At 41.1% G+C, this 27,317-nt stretch overlaps 1 protein-coding gene across 2 annotated transcripts in view; it reads left to right on the top strand.

Annotated features, from left to right (window-relative positions):
* The window catches only part of abat (4-aminobutyrate aminotransferase), an 85,400-nt gene extending 61,530 nt beyond the window's left edge, over positions 1-23,870 (top strand). For both annotated transcript variants that reach the window (XM_067232410.1, XM_067232409.1), the window contains 11 exons: positions 656-705; positions 911-991; positions 1,729-1,821; positions 3,128-3,190; positions 13,922-13,985; positions 14,737-14,885; positions 14,953-15,090; positions 15,221-15,388; positions 22,004-22,150; positions 22,234-22,345; positions 22,615-23,870. In XM_067232410.1, coding sequence (XP_067088511.1) covers positions 656-705; positions 911-991; positions 1,729-1,821; positions 3,128-3,190; positions 13,922-13,985; positions 14,737-14,885; positions 14,953-15,090; positions 15,221-15,388; positions 22,004-22,150; positions 22,234-22,345; positions 22,615-22,736 — 1,187 coding nt within the window. In that variant the 3' untranslated portion in view covers positions 22,737-23,870. The remainder of the gene's footprint in view (positions 1-655; positions 706-910; positions 992-1,728; positions 1,822-3,127; positions 3,191-13,921; positions 13,986-14,736; positions 14,886-14,952; positions 15,091-15,220; positions 15,389-22,003; positions 22,151-22,233; positions 22,346-22,614) is intronic.
* The last annotated feature ends 3,447 nt before the right edge of the window (positions 23,871-27,317 follow it).

Genomic DNA, 27,317 nt, shown 5'->3' with positions numbered 1-27,317 from the left:
TAAATATATATGAGATAGAACAAAGGTTGTGCCCTTGCCGAAGGCAAAGCACACCCAATAATTGACAATGCTCATTGTTCATCTCAATCTCTTTTTTTTTTTTACCTAGCTTCTCTGGAAAGTAAAGTAATTGTTGAATGTCTGCATGTTGGGTTTTTTCCCATTGAGACTAGTGCCCTCCTCTGATAAGAGGTGGAACTGCTTTGCAGACCTTTATGTAAGATAACCTTTTGCAATTTTGATCAATTCATGTCAAATACACGAACTTGTGTGTTAGAGATAATGTAAGGACGTTATAGGATTTCCTTGAATAAAATGGACATTGCTGAGTTTTGTTTTACATGATGGAGGTAATGCATGCACATACATAATACACAGTACATACACACACACAGACACACACACACCTACAACAATGGAGTCTGTTATTGCTCTTTTGCAATTTTTTGTGTGATGCAGTTACTCTGTTGTTTGTCACCCACCTTTTCATACCAACTTAAACAGCAGTTAGCGGTTAAGTTTACTCTGACGCAATCAATTGACCATAAGTGTTTTAGAGAGTTTTCGGAGCTGAGTGAAAATATGAGGAATACAAATGTGAATGACGAATGCTAAAGAATACATTTATGTGTATTTCTACTATCTCATCTCTCAGGATACAACCATCCCTCGCTCATGAAAGTGATGGCCAACCCACACAATCTGGTGACTATGCCTCTACACTAGCAATCAGTGGGATTATTTATAGATGGCACATGTTATTGATCTCTGAAAAACTGTGTGTTTGTGTGCATCCTTTTACCCTATACACAGTAAGTTGTTCAAAAAGGCATTGTTACTGAAACTGACGGACGTGAAATGATTATTCACATTTTATTTTCATCCCAACTCTAATTCCCCTCCACATTAGAGTGCATTTGTGAACCGGCCAGCACTTGGGATCCTACCACCTGAGAACTTTCCAGAGAAGCTGTCAGAGAGTCTTCTCTCGGTGAGTGCAAGTACACACATAGACGCTAGAGCCCGACCGATAAAGGATTTTTAAGGCTGATATCGATACAAATATTTGGTGATTTAAAAATCTGATATTACGATACATCAGCCCATATATATATTTAAAAAATCCAGAAACGCGTAACAAAACATGAATAGATTTCCCTAACACTCTGCCCGACTCTGGCTGGATCAGATGGTTGTAAGGTTTGTGGCGTTCTAAACACGTGTTGCCAACAGGGACGTTGTAAAGTGCCCTCTGGTGGACAAACTATGCAACGCCAACAGTCATAACATGGTTGAGGTTGGTGTTGTTTGGTTGTTTCGTCCGTTTTTTTAATTTATACATTTTTTATTAATTAATCGTCTATTATAAAAGCTGATACCGATAGTTTGGAAAATGCCTAATATAGGCCGATAATATCGGCCCGCTGATTAATCGGTCGGGCTCTAATAGGCGCACACACACACATTTAATTGCAATCAAATATAGGTAATAAAGCTCAGTTATGAAAGAAAGTCCTTTCAGAATCTTCTCATGAATGTATACAAAATGCATGTGAAGTTTCAGAAACAAAGACAAACGACAGAACTTTCAGCAGCTTGTGTTTAGAAATATTTGCTTGGGCTGTCGTGGATCCACTATGATATCACTCTTGTTGAGTTATATATTATGTAACAGCTACAGCAGATCATAGTCCAAGAATGAGGCTAACATGACCTGTGTGTGTTAAGATTTCCCCTAGTGGTATGACTCGTGTACAGACTATGGCTTGTGGCTCCTGCTCCAATGAGAACGCTTACAAAGCCATGTTCATCTGGTACAGGGTAAGTTCTAGTTCAAACCAGCTTTGCAAAACAAATGAAATGCTATTGTAGCTGGTGTAGGTTGGTTAAACTCACTTCTCAGGTATGTAATAGGCCACCCACACAAGTGAAGTGTTAGCTTTTTGTTGGCGTAGCTGGTAGTGGTCGCGCTTGGGATGTCAGAGGTGACAGGCAAACGTCGGCCGAGTGTACCTCTGATGGGTGCACGGCCACGTTTGTTATATTGGTGCCGTGACCCGGATCATTAAGGGTAGCTGCAGCTGACCAGCTGGGGTAGCTGTGGTGTGTCGAGTGAGTTTAGAGGGGTGATTGTAGCCGGTGTTGATCGGTTAAACTCACTCCTCAGGTAAGTAACATGCCACCTGCACCAGCAAATTGCTAGCTTTTCGTTGGCGTAGCTGGTAGTGGTCACGCTTGGGATGTCAGGGGTGGTGGGTTCGATGCCAGTTAAGGGTGCACGTCGGCTGAGTGTACCTCCGACGTGGGCGCGACCACGGCCACTTCTGTTACTCAATACCCTTTTTTTTTTGGCTTGACACGAGGACCACCAGGAATCGATTACCCTCTTCAAGCATCACAGCGGTCTACCAGTCAGCTAAATATAATTGCACTGTTTGCGTTAAAAATAACCTAAATACCTAAAAAAAGTGTTCAGAAATTCTGATGTGTGCTTGATTAAACAGTTTTGCAAGTTAATAAATGATGACGAAGAAACACATGTGGATATGGGCCCAGTTTCCCATACATGGATTAAGCCTAGTCCTAAATTGAGAGAAATTCAATGAAGATCATTGAAAACGTTTTTAATCTAGGACTTGGCTTAATCCATGTCTGTAAAACTGGGCCATAAAGCGCAGGTGGCGTAGCCAGAGGTAGACGAGGCTAACTGCTAACCAATTATATGCACCATGAAACTATATGCCTGCTTAAAACTATAGAATAAACAAAATACAGTACATAAATAATATTGACATATTCAGCTAAATATACACATAAAATGAAATTATATTAGAAAATGTTAATTTACTTTATATGGTATCAATCACTAATAGCATATTTGCTGTAAAACTTGACAAGCCATTTTTTTTTATTTTAGTACCTTGTAGACCTCAGACCCATTTGCTTTTGAAAACACAAAACGGTCTAGGTGACCGCTTCGGTGGTCCGAGTGTAAAATCTTTTTTTATTGATGTTGCAATTGTGATCCACAGCCAGTGAATTTTGTGCATATGGTTTAAATGGTAATGGTGAAAAAAGCTGAAGAAGTTAATCTCTTGGAATTTGTCTGTGTGTCCATGGGTTCCAGAACAAGGAGAGGGGACACAACACTCCATCTGATCATGATGTCAGTTCCTGCATGATAAACCAGGTGTGTCATCCGTCTGGTTTCACCTCTCTCCCCACATATTAATAGACTGCCAATCATCACAGTGCCTGTGATGAAGTAGGTGACAGACACATTCCTGGAATTATAGAACTGTGCCAGTGATGCAGTCAGTGAGTAAGATGTCGTTGACACACACATTTCTGGAATAATAGATAGATTGTGCAGTCCCCTTGATGCAGCTGGTGATGCCAGTTCTTCAGTGGCTTTAGTACCTACATTTCTCATATCACAATTGAAACTCTCAAAAGTATTTGGCAACCTCCACATCTAGTTACTTATGAACATCATAAAAGCAAAATCTCATAATTTTAACCAAATTGCCAATGCTATGGTACATTCATGCTAGTTATTATGTAGCCTACAGTTGTCTATCTCCTATATTATCAGTTATTTGTCATGTTGATCAGAATGTATTATATTGGTTCTCTGTTAAATTGTCTTACCCCCACAAACATCTAGACATTTAGTTCATTACATAAGTCATTACATGGTTGAGCCAGCTGTCATAATTGCGACCATTCACCATACAGTTCTGCCTAAGGGGATGTTTGCGGCTCGCTATATACATGCCTCAAGAAACCGACCGAAGAGGTAGGAATAGTGGTCTTGTCCTATACCTGTTGCGGCTCAGTTCAACACCAACAACCAACCGAGGAGCAGGCCCGAATCATCAAGTTACAGACCCCGTGCAGTGCCCATGATGCAGCCAGTGATTAAGATGTTGTTTAGTTGATTTGGTTGCACACAGACAACACAGATTCCTGGAATAATATACATTTACATTTACATTTATTCATTTAGCAGACGCTTTTATCCAAAGCGACTTCCAAGAGAGAGCTTTACAAAGTGCATAGGTCACTGATCATAACAACAAGATAGCCAAAAAAACATCGCGAGTAGCCAAACATGAAGCACACATTGTGAACAACCAAAGTAAGTGCCAAAGGGAAGAACCATAAGAGCATGTAGTTAAACAAGTCACAACCAAACAACATGAACAGTGCCCATATCCCTAATGCAGCTTGTGATTAAAATGTTACAGGGTTTTTGCATCAGTAGGCTAAACGCATTAATTCATGTAACAAAATTCACTGATCTATGCGGAAAAGTATCCACTTAAAGGCTATTGTCTTTTTCTTAGCTAACCAGCATTTCATCCATAAAGAAAACCTTTTGAAATTTGAAAGAAGCTGATTAAATGTTATGCCAGCAGTTAGCACTGTTCGCCTGGCCATAACGTCAGTATTTGTGAATTGCCAATTGAAAGGTTGTCCAGCAAGTCCTCGTTTTATGATGCCTAAAGCAATGGTAATCAGGCTAAACCGTAGTGAGTTGCATGTGTAGGCCTAGTCTACACAGCAACAATTGTAGCTAATAACCTTCCAATTGTACCTACAAGAATAAAGTATCCACTTTAAATGTAGTCTTTCTCTTAGGTATTTAGACAGCATTTAATCCAAACAGAAATACTTGCTCACCTGGCCGTATTATTGGTGTTCCCAATCTTTTGCGGAGTCCGTTTGTCTTTAATGAGTTGGTCATAGAAAGCGATGTACTTTGTAGGACTATTTAATTTTCACGAACCACTCATCAGAGCAATACACAGAATTTCAACTCCACATAGTGTTGCGTGAGATAAGTGGTTTGATTGCATTGTAGCTAACCTTCCAGCTATACTGGAAAAAAAGTATCCACTTCCAATAATATCTTTCTTAGCTAGCCAGAATTTCAACTACAAAGACAACCCAGTTGTTCAAGAGCTTAGTGGAGCTAAGCTAAACCCTGTGTAGGGCCTGGCAAATCATGCAAGGGTCCTGCCTCCCCCTCGTGTCAAAGCGGGTGCAGCGTTGCCAATTTAGCAACATTTCACCTTCCCTTGAGACAAAAAAATATTATGTAGCAACTTTCCGTTTCTTTGGGGGTGTCAATGAGTACAACTTCGATGAGAGTAAGAAGCAGAACTATGGTCACGAAAAGAGGAAAAAAAATACAAATAAAAACTTTGCGGGAACAGCAATCAGGTAAACTTGTGTTCTCTCCTCCCCAAGTTTGATGTCAGCAAATAACCCTGGGAAAGTCTATTCAGGGGTTCTGGAGAGGAGGCTCCGTCGGATTGTCTAACCTCGGATTAACCATCCTGGCCGTGGAACTGTGGACCAGCTATACACCCTCGGCAGGTCCCGGAGGGTGCATGGGAGTTTGCCCAACCGGTGGATGTTTTGTGGATTTGGAAAAGGGGTTCGACCGTGTCCCTCGGGGGCTCATGTGGGGGGTGCTCCGGGAGTACGGGGTACCGGATTCCCTGATCGGGGCTGTCCGGTCCCTGTACGACCGGTGCCAGAGTTTGGTCCGCATTGCCGGCAGTAAGTCGAACTTGTTCCCGGTGAGGGTTGGACTCCGCCAGGGCTGCCCTTTGTCACCGATTCTGTTCATAACTTATATGGACAGAATTTCTAGGCGCAGCTAGGGCGTTGAGGGGGTCCGGTTTGGTGACCTCAGGATCGGGTCGCTGCTTTTTGCGGATGATGTGGTCCTGATGGCTTCATCCGGCTGTGACCTTCAGCTCTCACTGGAGCGGTTTGCAACCGAATGCGAAGCGGCTGGGATGGGAATCAGCACCTCCAAATCAGGCCATGGTTATCGACCGGAAAAGGGTGGAGTGCAATCTCCGGGTCGGGGAGGAGATCTTGACCCAAGGGGAGGAGTTCAAGTATCTCGCGGTCTTGTTCACGAGTGAGGGAAGAATGGAGCGCGAGATCAACAGGCGGATCGGTGCGCCTGCATGCGGGCTCTGCATCGGTCCGTCGTGGTGAAGAAGGAGCTGAGTCAAAAGGCGAAGCTCTCTATTTACCAGTCGATCTCCTACCCTCACCTATGGTCACGAACTGTGGGTAGTGACCGAAAGAACGAGATCACGAATACAAGCGGCCGAAATGAGTTTTCTCCGCAGGGTGTCCGGGCTCTCCCTTAGAGATAGGGTGAGAAGCCAAGTGATGCGGGACAGTCCATTACCTCATACTCCGTAGCAAATGGGGTCGAGGAGCCAGTGGGAGAGCCTCTGTGTAGACAGAGGTTTCTCAGCCTTCGATTCACCATAGCAGATCAGTAACTAGAGGGAAGACTTGGTAGGTGCAGTCCAAGTAGCGCGAGAGGGGGAAAATAACGCTCACAGCTCTGTGCCCTGAACATACAACTGATGACTTTGGGCACAAACACTAGATTAGGGCGCAACACTGCTTTTGTCTGGTCACCCGTGATTATCATACAGTCTGCATGTGTGGAAAAGGCGCACAAGTCAGTCACTCGCTTAACCATAGTCAGTGAGGAGTAAACTATTTTGAGCGAAACCAAGTGCTGGGATGCGCTATTGATCGGTTCAAACGGAGGTTTACACAGAGCCTCCAAAACCAAGGACGGGTCCTACAAAGGCACAGACACTCTCTTAGGAGGTCTGAGCTTGCACGCACCAGCCAGGAAACGTTGAATAGAGTCAATCTGGCAAACCTTCATGACAATCTCAGACAGACATTGTGCATACTTTAAAAGTACCTGAGCCCAGTCCCTTGTCAAACAGCAATTTGAAAACACATTGGAGTTGTCTAGGATCAGTCTTGCTAGCTGAAGTTCAAGTCTTTTATTGTCAGATGCGTAAAACAACACAGTCAGACTGGGCACTGAATTTCTTAAGACAAGACAACGCAAAGCAACCTGGCATAACATAACATATAAGTACTCAGAACATAAATTACAGAACATAAATTACACCTATGATAAGCAAAAATATAATAAACCTCCTAAATATACAAAATAATATACAATACAGTATACTAAACCTCTAATACACATAATAACCTATACTAACCTTAGACCTATACTAACCTAAAGTGGGGAGCAATTATGCTGGTGGTGGTAGGTGTCCTGTAGGGCTGGGAGCTTCCTGCCGATGATGAACTCGGCAGACCTGACCACACTGCGTAGGACCTTGCGGTCCCTGTCTGTGCAGCTCCCATACCACACTGTGATGCAATCAGTCATTATTCTTTCTTTTGTGCATCTGTAGAAATGAGTTAGGATGACTTAGTCCATGCCAAACTTCTTCAGTGTCCTCAGGAAGAGGAGGAGTTTCCAGGCCGCTTTTACCACCGTGTCCGTGTTAGCAGACCATGTGACATAATTGCTGATGTTTCCCCCCGAGGAGCCTGAAGCAGCTGACCTTTTCCACTTCGGATCCGTTGATGTGTAGGGGGGTGCATGCTCCTCCTCCTGCCGCCTCCTATAGTCCACAATCATCTCCTTAGTCTTCCTGACATTGAGAGAGAGCTTCTTAGAAATGGATGCGGCTAAATCGGGAGAAGCACCGTGCATAAGACCATGCTTTGTCTTTCGAGGAAAGAGTAGCATGGAGGGCAGAGCCTTTCCTAGGATCTTTGTTGCACATATTATTGTGTAAAAACACAAAGCAGAGATCGTGTTTGTCCCGACCGCCATCATGATGACAGCACTAACAGTGAGCCCTGAGAAGGGCTTTAAGTGGCCGTGGATGAGCCGACATCGAACCGAAGTGCCAAGCAGATTGCTCTTGGACGTTAAAAATCTTCTTGATAGCCGACTTCGAAGCTTCAGGATGACAACCCGTGCTGAAGATTGAGAGAATGAGCTGCCTTAACCATTAGATGCATGAGTTCAAAATATTTCCGACGGTCCCCACAGTGCAAGTTATTTTTCCGAAACGGTAGCTAGCTAACTTTAGTTAGCTTCCGGGCTAAGATACAGAGCATAATACTCATATCAATACTACTATGTCAGAAATATTAATCTATCAAGCATTGCACAGTGAGTCGGTGAGCAAGTTAAGAAAGCTTTATTGCGTGCGGCCGGACGCAAGGAGACAAAACATCACACGCCATTGTGCTACAAAGTTTGTCCGCTAGCAACCTATTTAAACAAACCCGCTCTTTACAGTCATTGGCTAAAACAAAGGCATGCAAATGTCCCATGGCTCTTCCTTCATTGGCTCCCTTGCATAGACCTGGCGTGCGTGCGTGTTTACGTGTGTGCGTGTTTATGACATCAACCCTGATTAAAACACAACAGCAGAATCTCCGGTCCTGATGTCGTAAAAGCTCCTTCACATAGGTGTCAAGCAAATGGTCACCAGACCTCAGTCTTCCTTCTAGCTCTGTCAAACAGTATCTCCTTTAAACAAACAAACCCCCCTCTTCTTACCGTATTTTACGGTAAATAAGCCGCATCGTGTACAAGCTGCACCCCCCCAGAATGAGCACTTTGTGTTTGTATATCAGAGTATAGAGGGTTTTCGACCTCTTTAATCAACCTAACCTTGGTTACGTTATTGCATTACTTACTTTGGCCTTCACAACACAACGGTCGTTAATAACTTGGTACTGCGTCTCCCTCACCCATCCACACACCATCTGGTTATAGGCCTCCAAACCTTTATAGGATTTAAGGTCTTCCGCTGTGTATGGGCTCGGCGAGAAAACCAGGTAGTTGACTATATCGGGATATGCAACTGAAGGAAGAATCACCGGGTCGTCACGGATCCAAGAAGAGGGAGCTAACTCTTAGGGATCTGCACTGCCAATAAATCGTGATTTCTCGAAATATCTCGCCTTTTCTTTTGGTCCAAGTCCTTCCCTATATGCCTTTGCATCTTGGACGCGTTTTGATGAGCTTTTAGGTTGTTTAGACATGGCTACAGTCACTTAAAGTATCCAAAGCGCACAATACTCCATTGTACTCTGTCAGTTTTTTACACTGAGTGCCTCCACAATGGCCACACATCAGGGTTACCGCTAAGAACGTGACGTCGGGGATAACCCTCTATAAGCCGCACTGGAGTACAAGCCGCACTTTATAAGCAAACAATGTTGCGTGGCCCAATGATAACAAATGGTCACTTGCACGTTGATGCTATGGCTGCGGACAGCTTGGATAGCGATCTAACTAGACTACATTCCCAATCAGGGTGAACACTCAAATTATCTAACTAATATTTAACCGTAGACCATAGCATTACACATATCAAAACAGAACGAACACAACAATAGAATTCCAAACAATGCTTATTTAACTAAGCTAATGCCCTTAACTTAGTAGCTTTTCAGCTTGCCGCAGGGCATTCTGGGTACCAAGAGCAATGCACGAGTATAGGCGATCTTACAGCATTGTGTAACACACTTCGATTATGGATAGTATGTCCAGAAATAAATCCAAGTCACTCATTTAGTGGCAGAATCCATTGTTATGTCTACAAAATTATTTAGATACATTATAAGTTTAGCTAGCTTGCAAATCCTGAGGATAGCCTACTGTAGCAGACCTTTCTATGTGACAACGGACAAGGGTGTTTTGTCCCTCGGGAGTTGCCGTAGGCTTGATGCTGAAAGCATTACGTGAAATCAGTGAGGGCTTTTCGAATGGCGATGTCAGGAAGAGCAGTGGTAAAATACAAGTTATGAAAAGAGACCGCGTCCGTGTCTTATTGTCCACACTATCATATACAATTATATCTAAAACGAACTTACAAAGAGCTCGGTTAGACTACCAAAGTTGAATTAGTAATGTTGTTAGCGATGCTAGCGTTATTTTGCTAGCTAGCCTAGCCTATAACATTTCACTGGGTTTGATTAACTGAAATTATTATGAAATCATATGTTCTACTAGCCATTTGCCTACTTTAGCAAGTCACTGTATTTCCAAGCCCTGATAGTGTAACTGAGACAACACAGTAGCCTAAATAAGTCCCTGTTCAAGTGTTGAGCATAAATTTAGCTGCACGGTCAGTAGAGATCTTGAGAGAAGCCACTTTTTTGTTCTAAAACTGGACTATAAGCCGCTTCGACATATAAGCCGCACAAGAAAACTGTAAAATCGGAGTACAAGCCGTGACTTATTTTCCGTAAAATACGGTAGTCCTCAGCCCCAAGATAAAGTATAAAGTCTTGTATGTTTACCCAGAGTTCAGATTTCGGGGTAGGCCTCTCTTTGTACACAGAGATAAACACAGTATCATTTTATACAGAATAAAAGTGTTACATCTTCAATTTTTCCGACATACTACCATGGTAGTCTTACCTGTTAGCCTTCTCATTAGTACATTTCGAAGCCATACTAAAGCGTTTGTTGCATAGTTTTTGTCTATCTGAAAATATTCAATTAGAATGTTCGAAATAAAATTTTTATGATGTTACGCTGTGGGACCCACATTCGAACTATCACATATTTGTGACGCTACTCCTTAACGGGTTAATTCTTCGTTGCACACTTTCAACAAGGTGTTGGAAATATTCCTCAGAGATTTATACATATCATATTGACATGACATTACTGCAGATTTGTCGGCTGCACATCCATGATGCGAATCTCCCGTGTTCCACCAAATCCCAAAGGTGCTCTATTGGATTGAAACCTGGTGACTGTGGAGGACATTGGATTACAGTGAACTCATTGTCATGTTTAAGAAACAAGTTTGAGATGATTTGAGCTTTGTGACATGGTGCATTATCCTGCTGGAAGTAGCCATCATAAGATAAATGCATTGAGTTGCTGCCATGTGATTGGCTATTTGTGTTAACAAGAAATTTAAGAAGTGTACCTAATAAAGTGGCCGGTGAGTGTAGAACTGCGTCTTGTGTGAACATGTGTTCATACAGTCAGGTCCATAAATATTTGGACATTGACACAATTTTCATCATTTTGGCTCTGTATACCACCACAATGGATTTGAAATGAAACAATCAAGATGTGCTTTAAGTGCAGACTTTCAGCTTTAATTTCAGGGTATTTACATCCAAATCAGGTGAACGGTGTAGGAATTACAACACATTTTATATGTGGCCCCCCCCTTTTAAGGGACCAAAAATAATTGGACAAACTAACATAATCATAAATCTAATTGTCACTTTTAATACTTGTTGCAAATCCTTTGCAGTCAATGACAGCCTGAAGTCTGGAACCCATAGACATCACCAGACGCTGGGTTTCGTCCCTGGTGATGCTCTGCCAGGCCTCTACTGCAACTGTCTTCAGTTCCTGCTTGTTCTTGGTGCATTTTCCCTTCAGTTTTGTCTTTAGCAAGTGAAATGCATGCTCAATTGGATTTAGGTCAGGTGATTGACTTAGCCATTGCAGAACATTCCACTTCTTTGCCTTTGGTTGCTTTCGCAGTATGCTTCGGGTCATTGTCCATCTGCACTGTGAAGCGCCGTCCTATGAGTTCTGAAGCATTTGGCTGAATCTGAGCAGATAATATTGCCCGAAACACTTCAGAATTCATCCTACTGCTTTTGTCAGCAGTCACATCATCGATAAATACAAGGGAACCAGTTCCATTGGCAGCCATGCATGCCCACGCCATAACACTACCTCCACCATGCTTCACTGATGAGGTGGTATGCTTTGGATCATGAGCTGTTCCTTCCCTTCTCCATACTCTTCTCTTCCCATCATTCTGGTACAAGTTGATCTTGGTCTCATCTGTCCATAGGATGTTGTTCCAGAACTGTACAGGCTCTTTTAGATGTTTTTTGGCAAACTCTAATCTGGTCTTCCTTTTTTTGAGACTCACCAATGGTTTACATCTTGTGGTGAACCCTCTGTATTTACTCTGGTGAAGTCTTCTCTTAATTGTTGACTTTGACACAGATACGCCTACCTCCTGGAGAGTGTTCTTGATCTGGCCAACTGTTGTGAAGGGGTTTTTCTTCACCAGGGAAAGAATTCTTCTGTCATCCACCACAGTTGTTTTCCGTGGTCTTCCGGGTCTTTTGGTGTTGCTGAGCTCACCAGTGCGTTCTTTCTTTTTAAGAATGTACCAAACAGTTTATTTGGCCACACCTAATGTTTTTGCTATCTCTATGATAGGTTTGTTTTGATTTTTCAGCCTAACGATGGCTTGCTTCACTGATGGTGACAGCTCTTTGGACTTCATATTGAGAGTTGACAGCAACAGATTCCAAACACAAATACCATACTTGAAATGAACTCTAGACCTTTTATCTGCTCCTTGTCAATGAAATAACGAACTCCCTTTATGAGGGAATAACATACACCTTGCCATGGAACAGCTGAGCAGCCAATTGTCCAATTACTTTTGGTCCCTTAAAATGGGGGGGGCCACATATCAAATGTGTTGTAATTCCTACACTGTTCACCTGATTTGGATGTAAATACCCTGAAATTAAAGCTGAAAGTCTGCACTTAAAGCACATCTTGATTGTTTCATTTCAAATCCATTGTGGTGGTATACAGAGCCAAAATGATGAAAATTGTGTCAATGTCCAAATATTTATGGACCTGACTGTATGCGAGTGCACGAAATGAAGCTTGCACTTTCCAGCAGAAACCTCTGAGGGGACCATCAATAATGGGCTTTGTAGCGGGGTGTAGGCTAGTCGAATTGAATGAATGAATTTGTTTAAGAAGAGCATATCAGATAACGTGAGTGAACAAATTACGTGAGTTAAAATTATAGACAATGATTTATTGAAATAAAATGGAAATATAATGAACAGTACTGGATATTGTTATTGGTTTAGTAAGAGTTGGATAGGCTAACAATTTGAACTACCGGGACAAACAATGGAACACGATGGAAAAAGCCGGAAGAGGGAGAATAATCAGGCCTTGTCTAAATGAACTGGAATCTAGTGCTAAACTAACAATAGTCAGTTTAACATGTAATCTAATCAAACATGCACAATGTAAATTACTGCATGCCAATGTCACAAGCAGTGCTGGTCCTAGCACATTTGGCGCCCTAGGCAAGGTTTGTCTCTACCCCTCTGCCCCCCTCTGCCTCCCCCCCCCTTGTATCTTGTAGTGTCCACGAACAGTGTAGTCCTTGAGAAAAATGTTTTTGTACGTCCGTAAGTCAGGTTTTGTCAATTCCGTTGTCCTCTGGGGTCCTCTGATTTAACAGAGGTTTGACTGCCCAAGGGGATAAGGGGCATCGGGAGTCAGATGGCTGAGCGGTTAGGGAATCGGGCTTGTAATCAGAAGGTTGCTGGTTCGATTCCCGGCTGTGCAAACCAAATGACGTTGTGTCCTTGGGCAAGGCACTTCACCCTACTTGCTTCGGGGGAATGTCCCTGTACTTACTGTACTGTAAGTCGCTCTGGATAAGAGCGAATGCTAAATGACTAAATGTAAATGCATCATATGAGTGATTTGTGAACTGTTTGGTTTAAAGGAGGGATAATTGTAGTAGGGGCACTGGGGTGTCAGGTGTGACTAGCAATGGCAAATAGTTTACATTGTAGGAGGGCTCTTTAGCAGAATTTTGCGTAGGGCCACATGGAGGTCAGCATCGGCTCTGACTGTGTAGCCTATAGTGCAGCTCAACACAATTGATAGTGCCAGCTCAAAATGGCTGAAAGGGATCCATTGCAAAACTGGTGGCAAATTATTTTTAGGGATCTCGAAGCACTCATCCAAACATCAAACGTGGCACTGCACTCCCTTCGGTTCTGAAAACGACACCTGTTAAATTAGAACTTTGTAGTGACACTTTGTACACTTTCTTGAGATAATCGTGGGAAACTTGCTACCCTAAAATCCCATTATATAAACACACACAGATTCCTGGCATTAATAGAGAGATGTATATTAGCCAGTTAGAGAGATTTTATTCAAGAGATTTTGATGTCTGATTGTTCTGCTCTGCTCTGACTTTCTTTCTGTTTTTCTTAGTCCCCTGGCTGTCCAGACCTCAGCATCTTGTCCTTCATGGGTGGATTTCATGGGAGGACCATGGGTAAGAAATGTTACACTTGGGGGAAAAAAAGAAGCAGCTTTGAGCTTTACATTTCCATGCAACTTAATTTCTGAATATTGCATATGTCTGGCACTCTTATATTGATGCTCTGCTGGACATGGTATATGTTCACCCTGGCATGGGTTATGTTTTTACCCAGTTCAAGTTTTTCTTGTTTTCTCGATGTCAGAATTGCCAGTAGCCTTGTTGTTCTGCATTAAGATTCCAGGACATAATATGCTGGAGAATTGAATTTATAATAAGTTATGTATTTTTGGGGTGGATAGAACACTGTAACTAGAAGTGTAGCAGTTGTCTGTGACTTACTATTGTTGCTAGGATTACAAGATAGGAAATAAGAATATATACTGTTGGTAGCTAGATTGCTAATTGGGAGTCAGGTGGCTGAGCGGTTAGGGAATCGAGCTAGTAATCTGAAGGTTGCCAGTTCGATTCCTGGCCGTGAAAAATGACGTTGTGTCCTTGGGCAAGGCACTTCACCCTACTTGCCTCAGGGGAATGTCCCTTTACTTACTGTAAGTTGCTCTGGATAAGAGCGTCTGCTAAATGACTAAATGTAAATGATATATGGAATAATAACAATATAATATCTTGTGACAGCACTATAGTTATTTGCTTGGAAATATATTGGCATGACACTGGATGCCCTGCCCACCTCTCCCTCAATTTGAACTCTGTTCTACAGGCTTTTGAACATTGACCTACGGAATATGATATGTTGAATTTTTAGGTTGCCTGGCAACAACACACTCCAAAGCCATTCACAAGCTGGACATTCCCTCGTTTGATTGGCCCATCGCTCCCTTCCCTAAACTCAAGTACCCCCTGGAGGACTTTGTCAAGGATAATGCCCAAGAGGAAGCCCGATGCCTGGAGGAGGTGTGTTTGTTTGCATTGATGTGTGTGAGTGTGCCTAAAACTTTGTATTGAAGTTTGTGTCTCTCAGGTTGAGGACCTGATTGTCAAATGGAGACAAAAGGGAAAGCCTGTTGCCGGTATTGTGATAGAGCCAATACAAGCGGAGGGAGGGGATAACCACGCCTCCCCAGACTTCTTCAAAAAGCTACGGAACATCACACGGAAGGTAGGTATTGTTTCATGAGCCATGGGGGCTACTAGATTTGTAGTAAAGGATTAAAAAATAACTTGCAAACTTGGTTTGCATTTTTATATCCTCTTCCATTTACCTCCCCCACCTTCTCCTGTCATCCCAGCAAGGCTGTGCCTTCCACGTGGACGAGGTGCAGACAGGGGGAGGAGGAACAGGAAAGTTTTGGGCCCACGAACACTGGGGCTTGGAAGACCCAGCAGACATTGTCTCCTTCAGCAAGAAGTTACTCACTGGTGGCTACTACCATAAAGATGAGCTCCAGGCTGACAAGGTGCAACACACACACTCATACCCCCCTTAACGATCCTCAAGGGGTCTGTATTCGTTTGGGTCACATGACCTCACTATAGCTTTGCGCCGCCATCTTTCCAACCGACTCGGTCTCAGTCATGCCTGCAATATGTTGTGGCTGCAACAACAGCTGAAAGAGGAACCCTGGACTGGTATTTAATTCTATACCAAAAGAAAAAGAAATAAGAAAGAAGTGGTTAGCTGTCATTCGAAGAGATCATTGGACACCCACGTCTCACACCTTACTATGCATACCTTCTGTAGGACAATCCAGGTAGCATCTAGCACTACAACTGAGCAGCTAAAGCTCTAGCAGAAAGCTGAAGTGTTCACTAGCAGCACTGACATCAACAATGATCAGAATAACCCATTGTAAGACATATTCATCTTTATCAAGTATAGCACAGTCAATCGGTGAAGAAGTTAAGAAAGCTTTATTGCTTGCGGCCGGCCACAAGGAGACAAAAAGACCACACGCCATGGTGATGCAAAGTTTGTCTGCTAGCATGTTGGGCTAGCTAACCATTTAAACGAAACCGCTATCCACAGTCATTGGTTAATACACAGGCATGCAACTGTCACATGGCTCTCCTTTCATTGGCTCCCTTGCATAGACCTTGTTTTTGTGAGTGCGTGTGTGCGCTCTCTGACCCCTCTTGACCATATGATTCACTTAATACAGATAACGTTAAACATCTTTTATGGCCTCTCAGAATCAGAATGGATTTTATTCGCCATGAAAGTTTGCACAGACAAGGAATTTGCTTTGGCTGGAAGGGCCAAACATTAAACATATAAGAATCTAAAATTTTAATATGAGGACTAACTATACTAAGGGTACATAACTAGCAGTACTAAGTGAAATTAGAATTTAAAATAAACTATACAATAAAATAAAATATAAGTTGCAGTAATTTACAATATAAAAATACACAAAATACAAATATTACAAAAAATACAAATGGTACAAGATTGTGTAGTGCAGCGCAAAAAGCAGTGTGTTTTAAGGACATTGAGTCATGAAGTCAGTGTGAACCCTTGGCCTAGTTGAAGAGGCCAACAGCGGAAGGGAAGAAACTGTTTTTGTGGCGTGTGGTATTGGTCCTGATGGACCACAGCCTCCAGTAAGATAGTGGTCAGCCCAGGGGGGTGTTCCAGGTAGCGGGTTTAACAAACTCTGAGCCTAACCCTGAACTCTGAGTTGAGTTACTCTAAATTGGGAAATTCCGAAAACTTGGTTCCAGAAAAGCGTATTTGAATTTGTTAACTCAACTCAGAGTACGTCCACTCTGAGTTAAGTGCGGGCATGAGAACTATTAAAAGCCAACATCAATGGAGCACCGATACTAGGATCCACCATGGCACCCGGGAACAAAAAGCGTTGTCCCACCACACTTCAGATATGTTTTATTTCGTGTTTATGGTCAATCTGAGCACATATTCCGGAAAAAAGCAACACGGCTGTAGCAGCGTTATACAATTGGCGTGGGAGACAAACTGCCAAGTCAATGCATACATTTGAATGTAATAGCCAGTCCATACATTAAACATTTAACCCCACTGTCCGTTAATATTACAGGAGAAAAAGTGGTGGACTTAATAAAATAGCATGTTCAATGTAATATTAAATATAAAAACATACTACGAACAGGTAAGACATATTTTGCTTAGGCTATACGCTTGTGATCAGTGTAGCGGGGTTTGCTCGTTTAAAGATAGAAATACTTAATTTATCATAAAGTCTCGGGGGGACCACCCTAATATTGGTTTAGGACATTAGGGAATCCTATGTTTAATATGTAATAATCAGTCTCATCTTTAGGAATGAATTCGTTCTAAGTGTAGAGCCAATCGTAACATCAGTGAACACGCACGTCAAAATATCTTTACAATGAATTTATTCAAGTAAGGTAAACAGATCTTATGAACAAGTTGGATTATGGGTTTGATATGAGAGATTGGTTTCAATGAACAGAATGAAATGGTCTAACTTATAGAAAGACAGAAATTGTACAGTCAATGATTACATCCTTACAAATCATAAACAGAGCTCACGCCAATGCCATGTCGAGGAGGAAAGAGCGTTAGCCATAGTTACGTTTGATCAGGGGTTGATCAATGATGTTGAGGGCGGTTTGCGCCAAAGGTCCATTTGAAGAATCTGAAGTCACAGCGCGGCTGCGCTGGGTCATGTGACTGATTCTGCGGGATCTCAGTGAAGTCGCATTTGGAATTGCGTTTTTGGTTCTTCTGTTGAAACGTGCAGATAGTGACGCCCATTGACCCCCTACAATCTTGAAATGTATTTGCTGAAACACCAGTTACAGGACGGTACATGGTCACAGGTTAATCATGTAAATTGTAGGAACAATAGCCGATAAACATACTCATTGTTAGAGTTCTATTTGTAGGTAATGAAGAAGACCAAATACAATTTCAATTATTTGTCTTTATTTCAGTGTCAAAAAGCATTTGGTCAGTTCTGAGTACACGTCCACGACGAGTAACATTAGCGATGTAGGCCTAAGGGCTGAGAATGTTGCTAAAATAAATTACAGATTGTGACGGGAAACGGTAACGTTAACCTAGGTATTCATCAGAGAATTAAAGCACATTGAATCCCGTTATCACAAAGTTTTCACTAAACCCGCACTTCACCCTACTTGCCTCTGGGAATGTCCCTGTAAGTCGCTCTCGATAAGAACGTCTGCAAAAAATAACTACATGTAAACTACAAATAACTAATGTTAGGGAAAATAGTTTGTTTTGTTACGCATTTCTGTATTTTTTAACTATTATTTTATAGCGGAATATCGGATTTTTAAATCACCAAATATTTGTATCGGTATCGGCCTTAAAAATCCTTTATCGGTCGGGCTCTAGTATATATCATGGAAAGCCAATTGGAGCAAGCCTGGGGCAGATAATAAGGGACAAAAGAAAACTGGGGGAAACAAATAAGGATCAGAGCCTAAAATTGTAATTTTCTCCAGATATCTCTGTCTCTCTCATTCAAATGGGAAGTGGTTTGCGGCCATACTGGGCGATATCGGTCGTGAATATGGTGGCGTTCTATTTGGTAGTGACGTAGGTGGCATTTATGATAAAAACAAATTGTAGTAGCACATGGAGTACAGTATTTTTGTATTACTTTTCAGGGTGGATTTTCTTCGTTATAAATTTAAGAGCAGCATATATAATGCAAAATCATATATGCAATATATCTCCCTGATATTGACAGGAATCTCTGTGTATCTGTGCATGAACATATTAGAATGGGTTTAGTTTCGGAATACCTTCTCAAGAACCGGGCACTGTGCATATTTTGTAGGTGTTCTTTTTATAATCCAATGGAGTGCAGTGTTGACATTTTTGTTGTGTGGATAAGCATTTAGACATTTTTTTAAAATAATTTGCTGCCAATTTTGCTCGCTTCGCTTTCAACACTGCCATGTTGAGTTGACTGAGTTGCACTAAGCTAGCTCTCGCAAGCCTAAAAGATATGGATATAGCCAGCCGAAAACAGGCACAGGAACAATATTATGTCAGTGCGATACAAATAATCCTAAACTATTTTACTGATGAAATGCTAGCTAACTAAGAAAAATACATTACTTAAAGTGGATGGTTTATTTCAGTAGGTGTAGTTAGAAGTTTATTAGCTACAACTGTTTCTGTGTAGACTAATAGACTACACAAAGTTACAACGGTTTAGCCTACAAAAGACAACATGCATTCTTACATTACCATATTTCTTCAAATAAACGCTGCAGCGTTTATTAAATAACGTTCATTTTTGGTGCAGCGTTTATTCGAGGGCGGCGTTTATTCGAGGGCGGCGTTTAATTAGTAAGGGTGATCTCGTGAATTGTAGCTGCAGTGCAGCCATAGACAACTTTGTTGCTGGCATTGTGACAAATGAATCATGCTGCTAAAAACGCAGGTTTCATTTACTACCGCTGACCTCCTTGACTATTCTTTGTTTGTCTATGAGTGCAGCAACTCCCTTTCTCATTGGCTATCAATTAGGTGTGCGTTGGTAGTACAACTGTCTCAAATACAGGCAGGGCTGGACTGGGACAAAAAATCGGCCCTGGCATTTTTGACCCAGGCGGCCCACACCCACCGTGATTGGTCAGACACATTCCCTGCAGACAGTCCTCTTGCGTTCATGTGATAGTTTTGGATCCTTTAAGAGGGGTCTCAAGACTTATTTGTTGATCTTACACTTAAATAATTAATTAATTCTTAGAGTTATGATTTGTATATCAGGGGAGTCAGGTGGCTGAGCGGTTAGGGAAGCGGGCTAGTAATCTGAAGGTTGCCAGTTCGATTCCCGGCTGTGCCCATTGACGTTGTGTCCTTGGGCAAGGCACTTCACCCTACTTGCCTCGGGGAGAATGTCCCTGTACTTACTGTAAGTCGCTCTGGATAAGAGCGTCTGCTAAATGACTAAATGTAAAATGTAAATGTATATTTATGGTATTTTACGGTATTTTTTATTATTATTGATATTCGATATTGTATTGCCTTTATTGTTATTATTACTATTTTGCTTAATATTGGCTTAGCAACTTTTAAAAACTGTTTACTGTTCATTTTAACTATCGTAAGATTCATATTTTGTCGCTTTGGACAAAAGTGTCTGCTAAATACAATAACCACAACCCTTCCCAAAAGCTACAATAAAGCTGAGAGTAGTATATGACCTGGAAAAGAGCATCAATACAAGAGAAGCCGTGTACTCACTCACTTTTTATTGACGATTTGGAGGCCATATAGTACACAATGTCCATACTCAAGTGCAAGTAACAGTGGAAAGCTGCATGGCCCTCTGAACAACACTGTATTATTACCATATAGATACCTTGTGATACCATTTTACCTCTGCTTGGTGGCTGCAGTGGTTTTAATAGGGTAACCTAATAATACTGTCCTCCAATTTAGCTAGATAGATCATTTATTTTGTGTTACTACTAGCCTATAACAAATCAGTTGTGTGAGCGTGGTATGCCCATAATCTTCCCCTTCAGTTGGCTACTTCATTCAGTATTATTCATGTTATTGGATTTTGAAGTTACGACGCAAGGCGCACATAACACACCCACAGCCTCCCTCCCTTCCTTAGAGTCCCTGTTAATTTTCCTACTCCTTATCACGTCGTCAACTACTTTTTCTTCCATCTTTTCCTCACTCGCTCCCATGGCCCTGTCATGGTCACTCTCCTCCTCCTCGGCTTCTTCCCTGACCCTGTCAGTATGTCTCTTCCTCTCTGAGCCAGATACCTCCCTCCTTCATCTACAGGTATGCTGATGTTGAAGCAGCTAAAGCCCCCCCCCCCCAAACATGTTCGAATTTCTTGCACATTTTGTGGCATTCGCCTGTAGATTTTTATATTTTTCTCCCTTCACTTTTCTGCGCCTCCCTTGCGCCTTGGTGGTCGTTTATCCATTTTAGCGATGCTAAACGTTACCGATGTTAAACCAGCATTAGCGTATGCGTGTCTCAGGGCCTACGGGAGGCTTTGATTGGGTCAGGCCAGTGCCAATAAAGAAAATGAACCAATGGGCCGCTGTCAGTTCTTTATGGGCCGGCCCGACCCCCCAAAAAAAGGCTGAAAAAAAAGGCCTATAGATTATATTAGCGATTCGGCCCACAGGGCAAATGCCCGGTATGCCAGATGGCCAGTCCAGCCCTGAATACAGGTGTGTGAAATCTGAAGCAGCATGCCTAAATGTTCATACACGTTAGCTTTCAAACAGAAAGTTATATACATGTGTAATAAATACTGGGGTTGAATTTAACCAATTAAATAACCGTTTTCAGATTTTTTTTGGTGCAGCGTTTATTCGATGGCGGGGTTTATTACACAACGTTCATTTTTGGCGTTTATTCGAGGGCGGCGTTTATTCGAAGAAATACGGTATATTTTTTAAATGCGTTTAGGATAATGGAACCTCTGCTGTTTTATATTAAATTGGTTCAGTCAACATCCTGTGACTTAAAATGTAAATGCCTTATCTTCTGCACAAGTGCATAGCTGTAGAACGTAAATAAACGTTTTTACGGGCCTAGCAACAAGCAGTTGCCTTGGAGACTGCCATTGACCTTAACAACGTTGCATCTGCTCGGCAACAAAGTATCCTAAAATGCCCCCCAAAAAACTAAAACAACTAAATACGGTTTTTGCACAGGTCCGCAAACGCCCCGCAATCACTTCCCGTTTTAAAGAAGTATCTGAAGCAGACAGAAGACGAATTGATGTTGTTGATATGTTGCGTTGGAGATGTAGTGACGTCACCAGTGCAAGTGCAGTTGATTGCTCTGACAACATTGCGTCTGCTCCAGATTCGACGTGTTTGATTTGGGATCTTCCCACGTATTGTTGTAGTATATAAGAAACCAAATGTTTACTCCTCGACAGGTCAGCAAACGCTTTGTCGCCTCGATTTGTTAAAACCTGTTGAGACCTACGGTCTCGGTTAACAAACGTTTTAACAAATATTGGTTTACAAAGGCGTTTGCAGACCTGTCGAGGAGTAAACATTTGCAGTTTACGTTTATTTACATTGTTTTTGCATGTGTTCTCTCCCAGGCTTACCGCATCTTTAATACGTGGATGGGAGACCCCTCTAAGAACTTGTTCCTGGCAGAGGTCCTGAATGTAATCCGTAGAGAGAATCTTCTGGAAGAGGTCACGCGCTCTGGGAAAGCCTTGCTGCAGGGGCTTTATGCACTACAGGTTAGTTTGTAAAACAAGTTATGGATCTGCACACACTCTCTGGATCTCTGTGTGCATCTACTGCCTTCTCTTTTCCCTCCCAGGCACAGTACCCTAACCTGTTGAGCCGCGCTCGAGGACAGGGGACATTCTGTGCCATTGACATTTGCAATGATGCAACACGTAACAGTATCCTCCTTAAGGCCAGGGACAAAGGTAAAACTTCATTATCAACCATTTGTTTTTGATTTAGAAGCTGTATGTATACTGTAAAAGTATGTTTAAATCCACATGGAATCCTCATAAGAAGTAGGTTATTGAATACCATAGGGAGGATGATGATGGGTGATGGAGAATAAGAAACTGGTCCAAGGAGGTACCCCTGAGGTACACCATAGAAGGGATGCAGTAATGTTGTTCTCTCTCCTCTCACAGATAAACAAATTCAGGGACTTGCTGATGTATGTTTCTCCTTTTTGACACAGGGGTTCTCCTGGGGGGTTGTGGCGACTGCTCGATTCGGTTCCGTCCATCTCTGGTCTTTAAGGAGTACCACGTTCACCTTTTCCTCAACATCTTCAATGATGTTTTGGCAGAACACAACTAGAAGCCAACTAAACACAACCCTGTCCCAACCCAACTTAAATATGGTCAGCCTAACTGGGGAGGGAGAGCACAATAAGGAGGTTCATGAAGCACACAGATTTTCTCACGGAACACTTTTCTTTCTTCTCATACTTGTTCCTCGCATGGCAGTTCATCCATAGTGTCTTAGCCATTTATTTGGAAACCCCATTTGAAAGCACATAATAGTAATATCAATTGCTCTTATTGTGATTCAAGCTTTTCAAATACCAATTTTTTTAATCAGTTCCCTCCATGGGTATTTCATTAATAGAAAGCAAATTGTATTTGAAATTAAGCTTATCAATTCCTTTACGTGCAGAAATAGGATGTACACATCTAATAATTACCCATCCTTAAAAAAGTGTGTTTTTACTAAACAGTTTTTCAGCTTTGCCTGAAATGTTTTAACCCTAACCAATGTGATTTTGTGAAGGACAATGGGATAATAATGTAAAGGTTATTAATGTGCCCGCATGTTGTGTAATTTCCCAACTTTTTACTCAAGTATTGCAGGTTTCATACTATAAAACTAGAATCTATTGAAAAATACTCATTAACAATATCTTCACTAACAGGCTATCAAGATGTACAACAGTGGTACTATATAACATATAGTACAACATGTACTTTTCAAGATATCATTCCTCCCCAAATAGTAGCAATAGTATGTATTTTTGGCGCAATGTCTACGTAAAGCCACGCCCATGTGGGCAGGGCATCTTAGTATGTTTTTTCGGTATCCTTTTTTAAAACAGAACCCATAGTTGATGTACAGTACAAGGTATTTCCATAGTCTTGAATGCCTCTAATATTTTTTAATATTGTGGGCAGGTTGAAATGTTGTGGAGAGCTCTAGTCTGAGGCTTCTGCTAAATTGTCATTAAGCCTTCATAATGATGACGATGGTGCCAGTCTTATTTGGCCAAGTCAGTATTGTATAGAGAGCTGTGTTTTATTGATTACTTGTTAATCATTAACAATATATAAAGAGTATTACTATGTTGGTTTACAGTGTTTTGTGAGTTAGAATATTATTGATGTCATTATTTCAAATGGCTATTGTCTATGAAGCATCCACTATGTATTCTAAAATAATAAACCATAATGAAATGTTGATTAAAAAGTACATTTCTTACTCTTTTTACCATACTGAGACAGGAAGAAAAGGATGGCAGGTGTCAGTGATCTATTTGATTGTGCCCTTGTGGTGACAAACTAGTATTATACCATGTCCCTGATATAATTGGAAGACAGTAGGCTGGTGATAACCTCCTTCCCCATCTCTTAGGTCATTGTTAGTCAAGTAAAGTTATTTCAGGTGCTTGGATTTTTATTTGTAATCAACAACCAACACATGAACATGATCTATCTTTTCATTATAGAAGACTAATTAGTGTCTATTCTAGAGTCCAACAGTTGAACTCAAAAGTCCTGCAGCTCAACTCCCAAGTCCTACCCTCTTAAAGTCAAGTACACAGAACGCAAATCTGTATTAAACCTCTGTATTTAATCTGTTTCAATACATGATGCATGACAACACACAGTTAGGTTATATGGGTTAGGTTATATGGTTAGATTCAAATATTCTATCTACAAATATGACATTTAACAAAATGTTGTTATGGACTCCACCTCAGTTGCGCTCATTGCTATTGTGTCATCCAACATATTTCCAGCGTAAATCAAATGGTTACATAAAACAGTATAACATTATATATTTTAAATGTAAATTATGAACAAATGTCCTTATTTCATTCAAAGACAACTAGAAAAGGTACATTTCCTGAAGAAAATGTGTGTGTTTGCTGAAAGCAGTTGAAACGATTTTGTTTTGATGGCTTGAATAGTATGTGAGAGGTTTGTGCAATAAACAATGTGAGAGTATGTTGTGAAAGTATGTAGGTGAGAAAGTGTTGAAAGTTATTAATGACATTAACTAAAGTATGTCGGCAATAACGTTGGAAATGTGTTTATAGCTTAAACAGTGTGAGAATATATAAACAGTGTGAAAGTAAGGTGAAAAAAAGTGTTGCTTTAAAAACTAAATAGTGAAAAAGTGTGAAAAGTATATATGTAATTGTTATTCCTTGCGATATTTTGTTACTGTTGAAAAAGTGGAACAAAAGTGATGAGGAGTATCTTACTTCAAACACTGGAACAGTGTTTCTAGCTCTCTACTTGAGCAAATATAGTGAGAAAATAGTATATTGCATAACAGTTATCCATGTCATAGCACACAAGGGTCTGCAATAACGTTGGAAAGATGTTTTTAGCTAAAACAGTGTGAAAGTATGACGGTGAAAAAAAGTGTTGCTTTAAAACCAAATGGTGAAAAAGTGTTAAAAGTATATCTGTCATTGTTATGCATTGCAATATTTTCTTATTGTTGAAAAAAAGAGTGATAACAGTATCTTATTGACTTTCATAATTTAAGTGTTAAAAGTATTAAAGAATGAAAGACTGAGAAACAGAAAAAAGTTTTAAGTTAGAAACATTTGCAAATATAGTGATGAAGAGTATATTGCATAAGTTATCGTTATAGCAGACAAAAGTATGTCAGCGGTATGAATGTGAAAGTGTTGCTTTAAAAACTAATTGGTGAGAAGTGTTAAAATTATATTTGTCATTGTTATGCATTGCAATATTTTCTTACTGATGAAAAAGGAGAAAACAAGCGTGATGAAAACAGTATCTTATTGACTTTCATGCATTTTTAAGCGTTAAAAGTATTACAAATTGAAAGAAACAGAAAAAGTTTGAAGTTAAGTTTTTTTGCAAATATAGTGGAGTATATTGCATAACAGTTATCAATATCATAGCAGACAGAAGTATGTCAGCAGTATGAAGGTGAAAAAAAGTGTTTTTAGCATAAACAGTGTGAAAGTATGTGAACAGTGTGAAATTATTTAGGTGAAAAAAGTTATGAAAATCTAATAAAAATGTACATTGTAGAAGATCAAGAGTTGGGACAACAAGAGAGCAAAACTACTTCATGTTTGGCCAACAACAATAGGCTGAATGGGATTTGAACTTGTGAGCATAAGGTAACAAGTCAGTCTCTCTATCCTCTATGCCAGTGGTTCTCAATCCTGGTCCTCGGGACCCCCTGCCCTGCATGTTTTAGGTGTTTCCCTGCTTCAACACACCTGATTCAAATGAATGGTCGTTATCAGGCTTGGATAATTTAAGTCGATTGGATCTATGGTTCATGGGGAGAATGGTTTTGAAGGTTGTACCAAATTTGGACAGTACAGCATAATCATCATGGTGGACTTTATGGGTCCTTGAGGCTTTTTTGTTCCCCATGAGAAATAAGGCATGTATTCAAATTTTCAGGCATTTTGGAGTTATGGGGCACAGGGGAAATCAGCCAAATTTAAACCTTGGAACTTTTGCAAAAAAACTCCCTTAATCTGGGTTACTGTTAGTATAATGTTTGGGGTGATGAATGTTTTATTGGAATTTAGAGTTAAGATATAGGGATGTGGATATAAATGTATTTCACAGAGGAGAGAAGTTAAGCGTACATATTCATTTTGCATTACAGTAGTCCAAACCGATATAACAGAGCAACAACAACAACAAAAAGAAACAAAGACTAAGTTGTCCTCCTCTGGGACAGTACAAACAGAGAAAAGTAAATAAATAAATCCCACCATCCCTCTGTCCCTCCCGCCTCCCCTTCTTACCTACCCACCATCCCCCCCACCCGACCCCAAGGATGAACAGAATCAGTTCACTTCTGTAGAGACAGAGACACTTTTTGCAGCTGTGAAGCCGGCCAACCAGAAGCGTCTCTGACTGATAGAAAGATCTAGGTTAGAGCTGTCATTACGTAAGAGGACAGAAGGTAAGTATGGGATTATTTTTGAAAATATGGTAGACAACATACCACTTCTTCCAGAAGTCTGCAACCACTGGGCATTCCCATACCATGTGAAGAAAGGTGCCCAAGGTATTATGAGTGCATAAACAGCAGATTGGTGAAGATAAAGCTTTCATTTTATGTAATGTGCGAGGAGTATAGTATGTCTGATGGATACAATTAAAGTTAATAACTTGGTGGTTGGGGTTTCTAGAGGATAGCAGCGTATTGTGCCAAATAAGTTGCCAATTCAGTTTGCTGCCATTAAATGACAGGTCCCCCTCCCACACGCTGATGATGGATAGAGGTTTAGAGAAGCCTTTGTCAGGATAGCATAAGTGGAAGAGACTAAACCACTAGGTTTGTTCAATGCCGTGTGAAATGGGTGAGTAACCAATGGGCCATCCCAAGGTACACCATAGGTGTGCATTGTTGTGCGCAGTTGTAGATATAAAAAAATGAAGAACCAGGTCAATTAAAGTGCTTTTGAATGTCTTGGAATGAGCGGAGACCCACCACCCCAAAATATCAGAAAAAGTGTATACCCCCTCCAATTACTCCAATGGGGGAATGATATTGAACGTCCTCCCAGCTGGAGACCATAGTTATGGAATATGGGGGAATGAAGGTACCAGTTGGGTGTAATTTTGCTAAATGTATTTGTAAATTGCCACCATCAGATTTGGATCTCTGGAT

The sequence above is a fragment of the Osmerus mordax genome, chromosome 3 (genome assembly GCF_038355195.1).
Source record: "Osmerus mordax isolate fOsmMor3 chromosome 3, fOsmMor3.pri, whole genome shotgun sequence".
Lineage (NCBI taxonomy): Eukaryota > Metazoa > Chordata > Actinopteri > Osmeriformes > Osmeridae > Osmerus > Osmerus mordax.
This window is presented reverse-complemented; position numbering and strand designations above follow the sequence as displayed.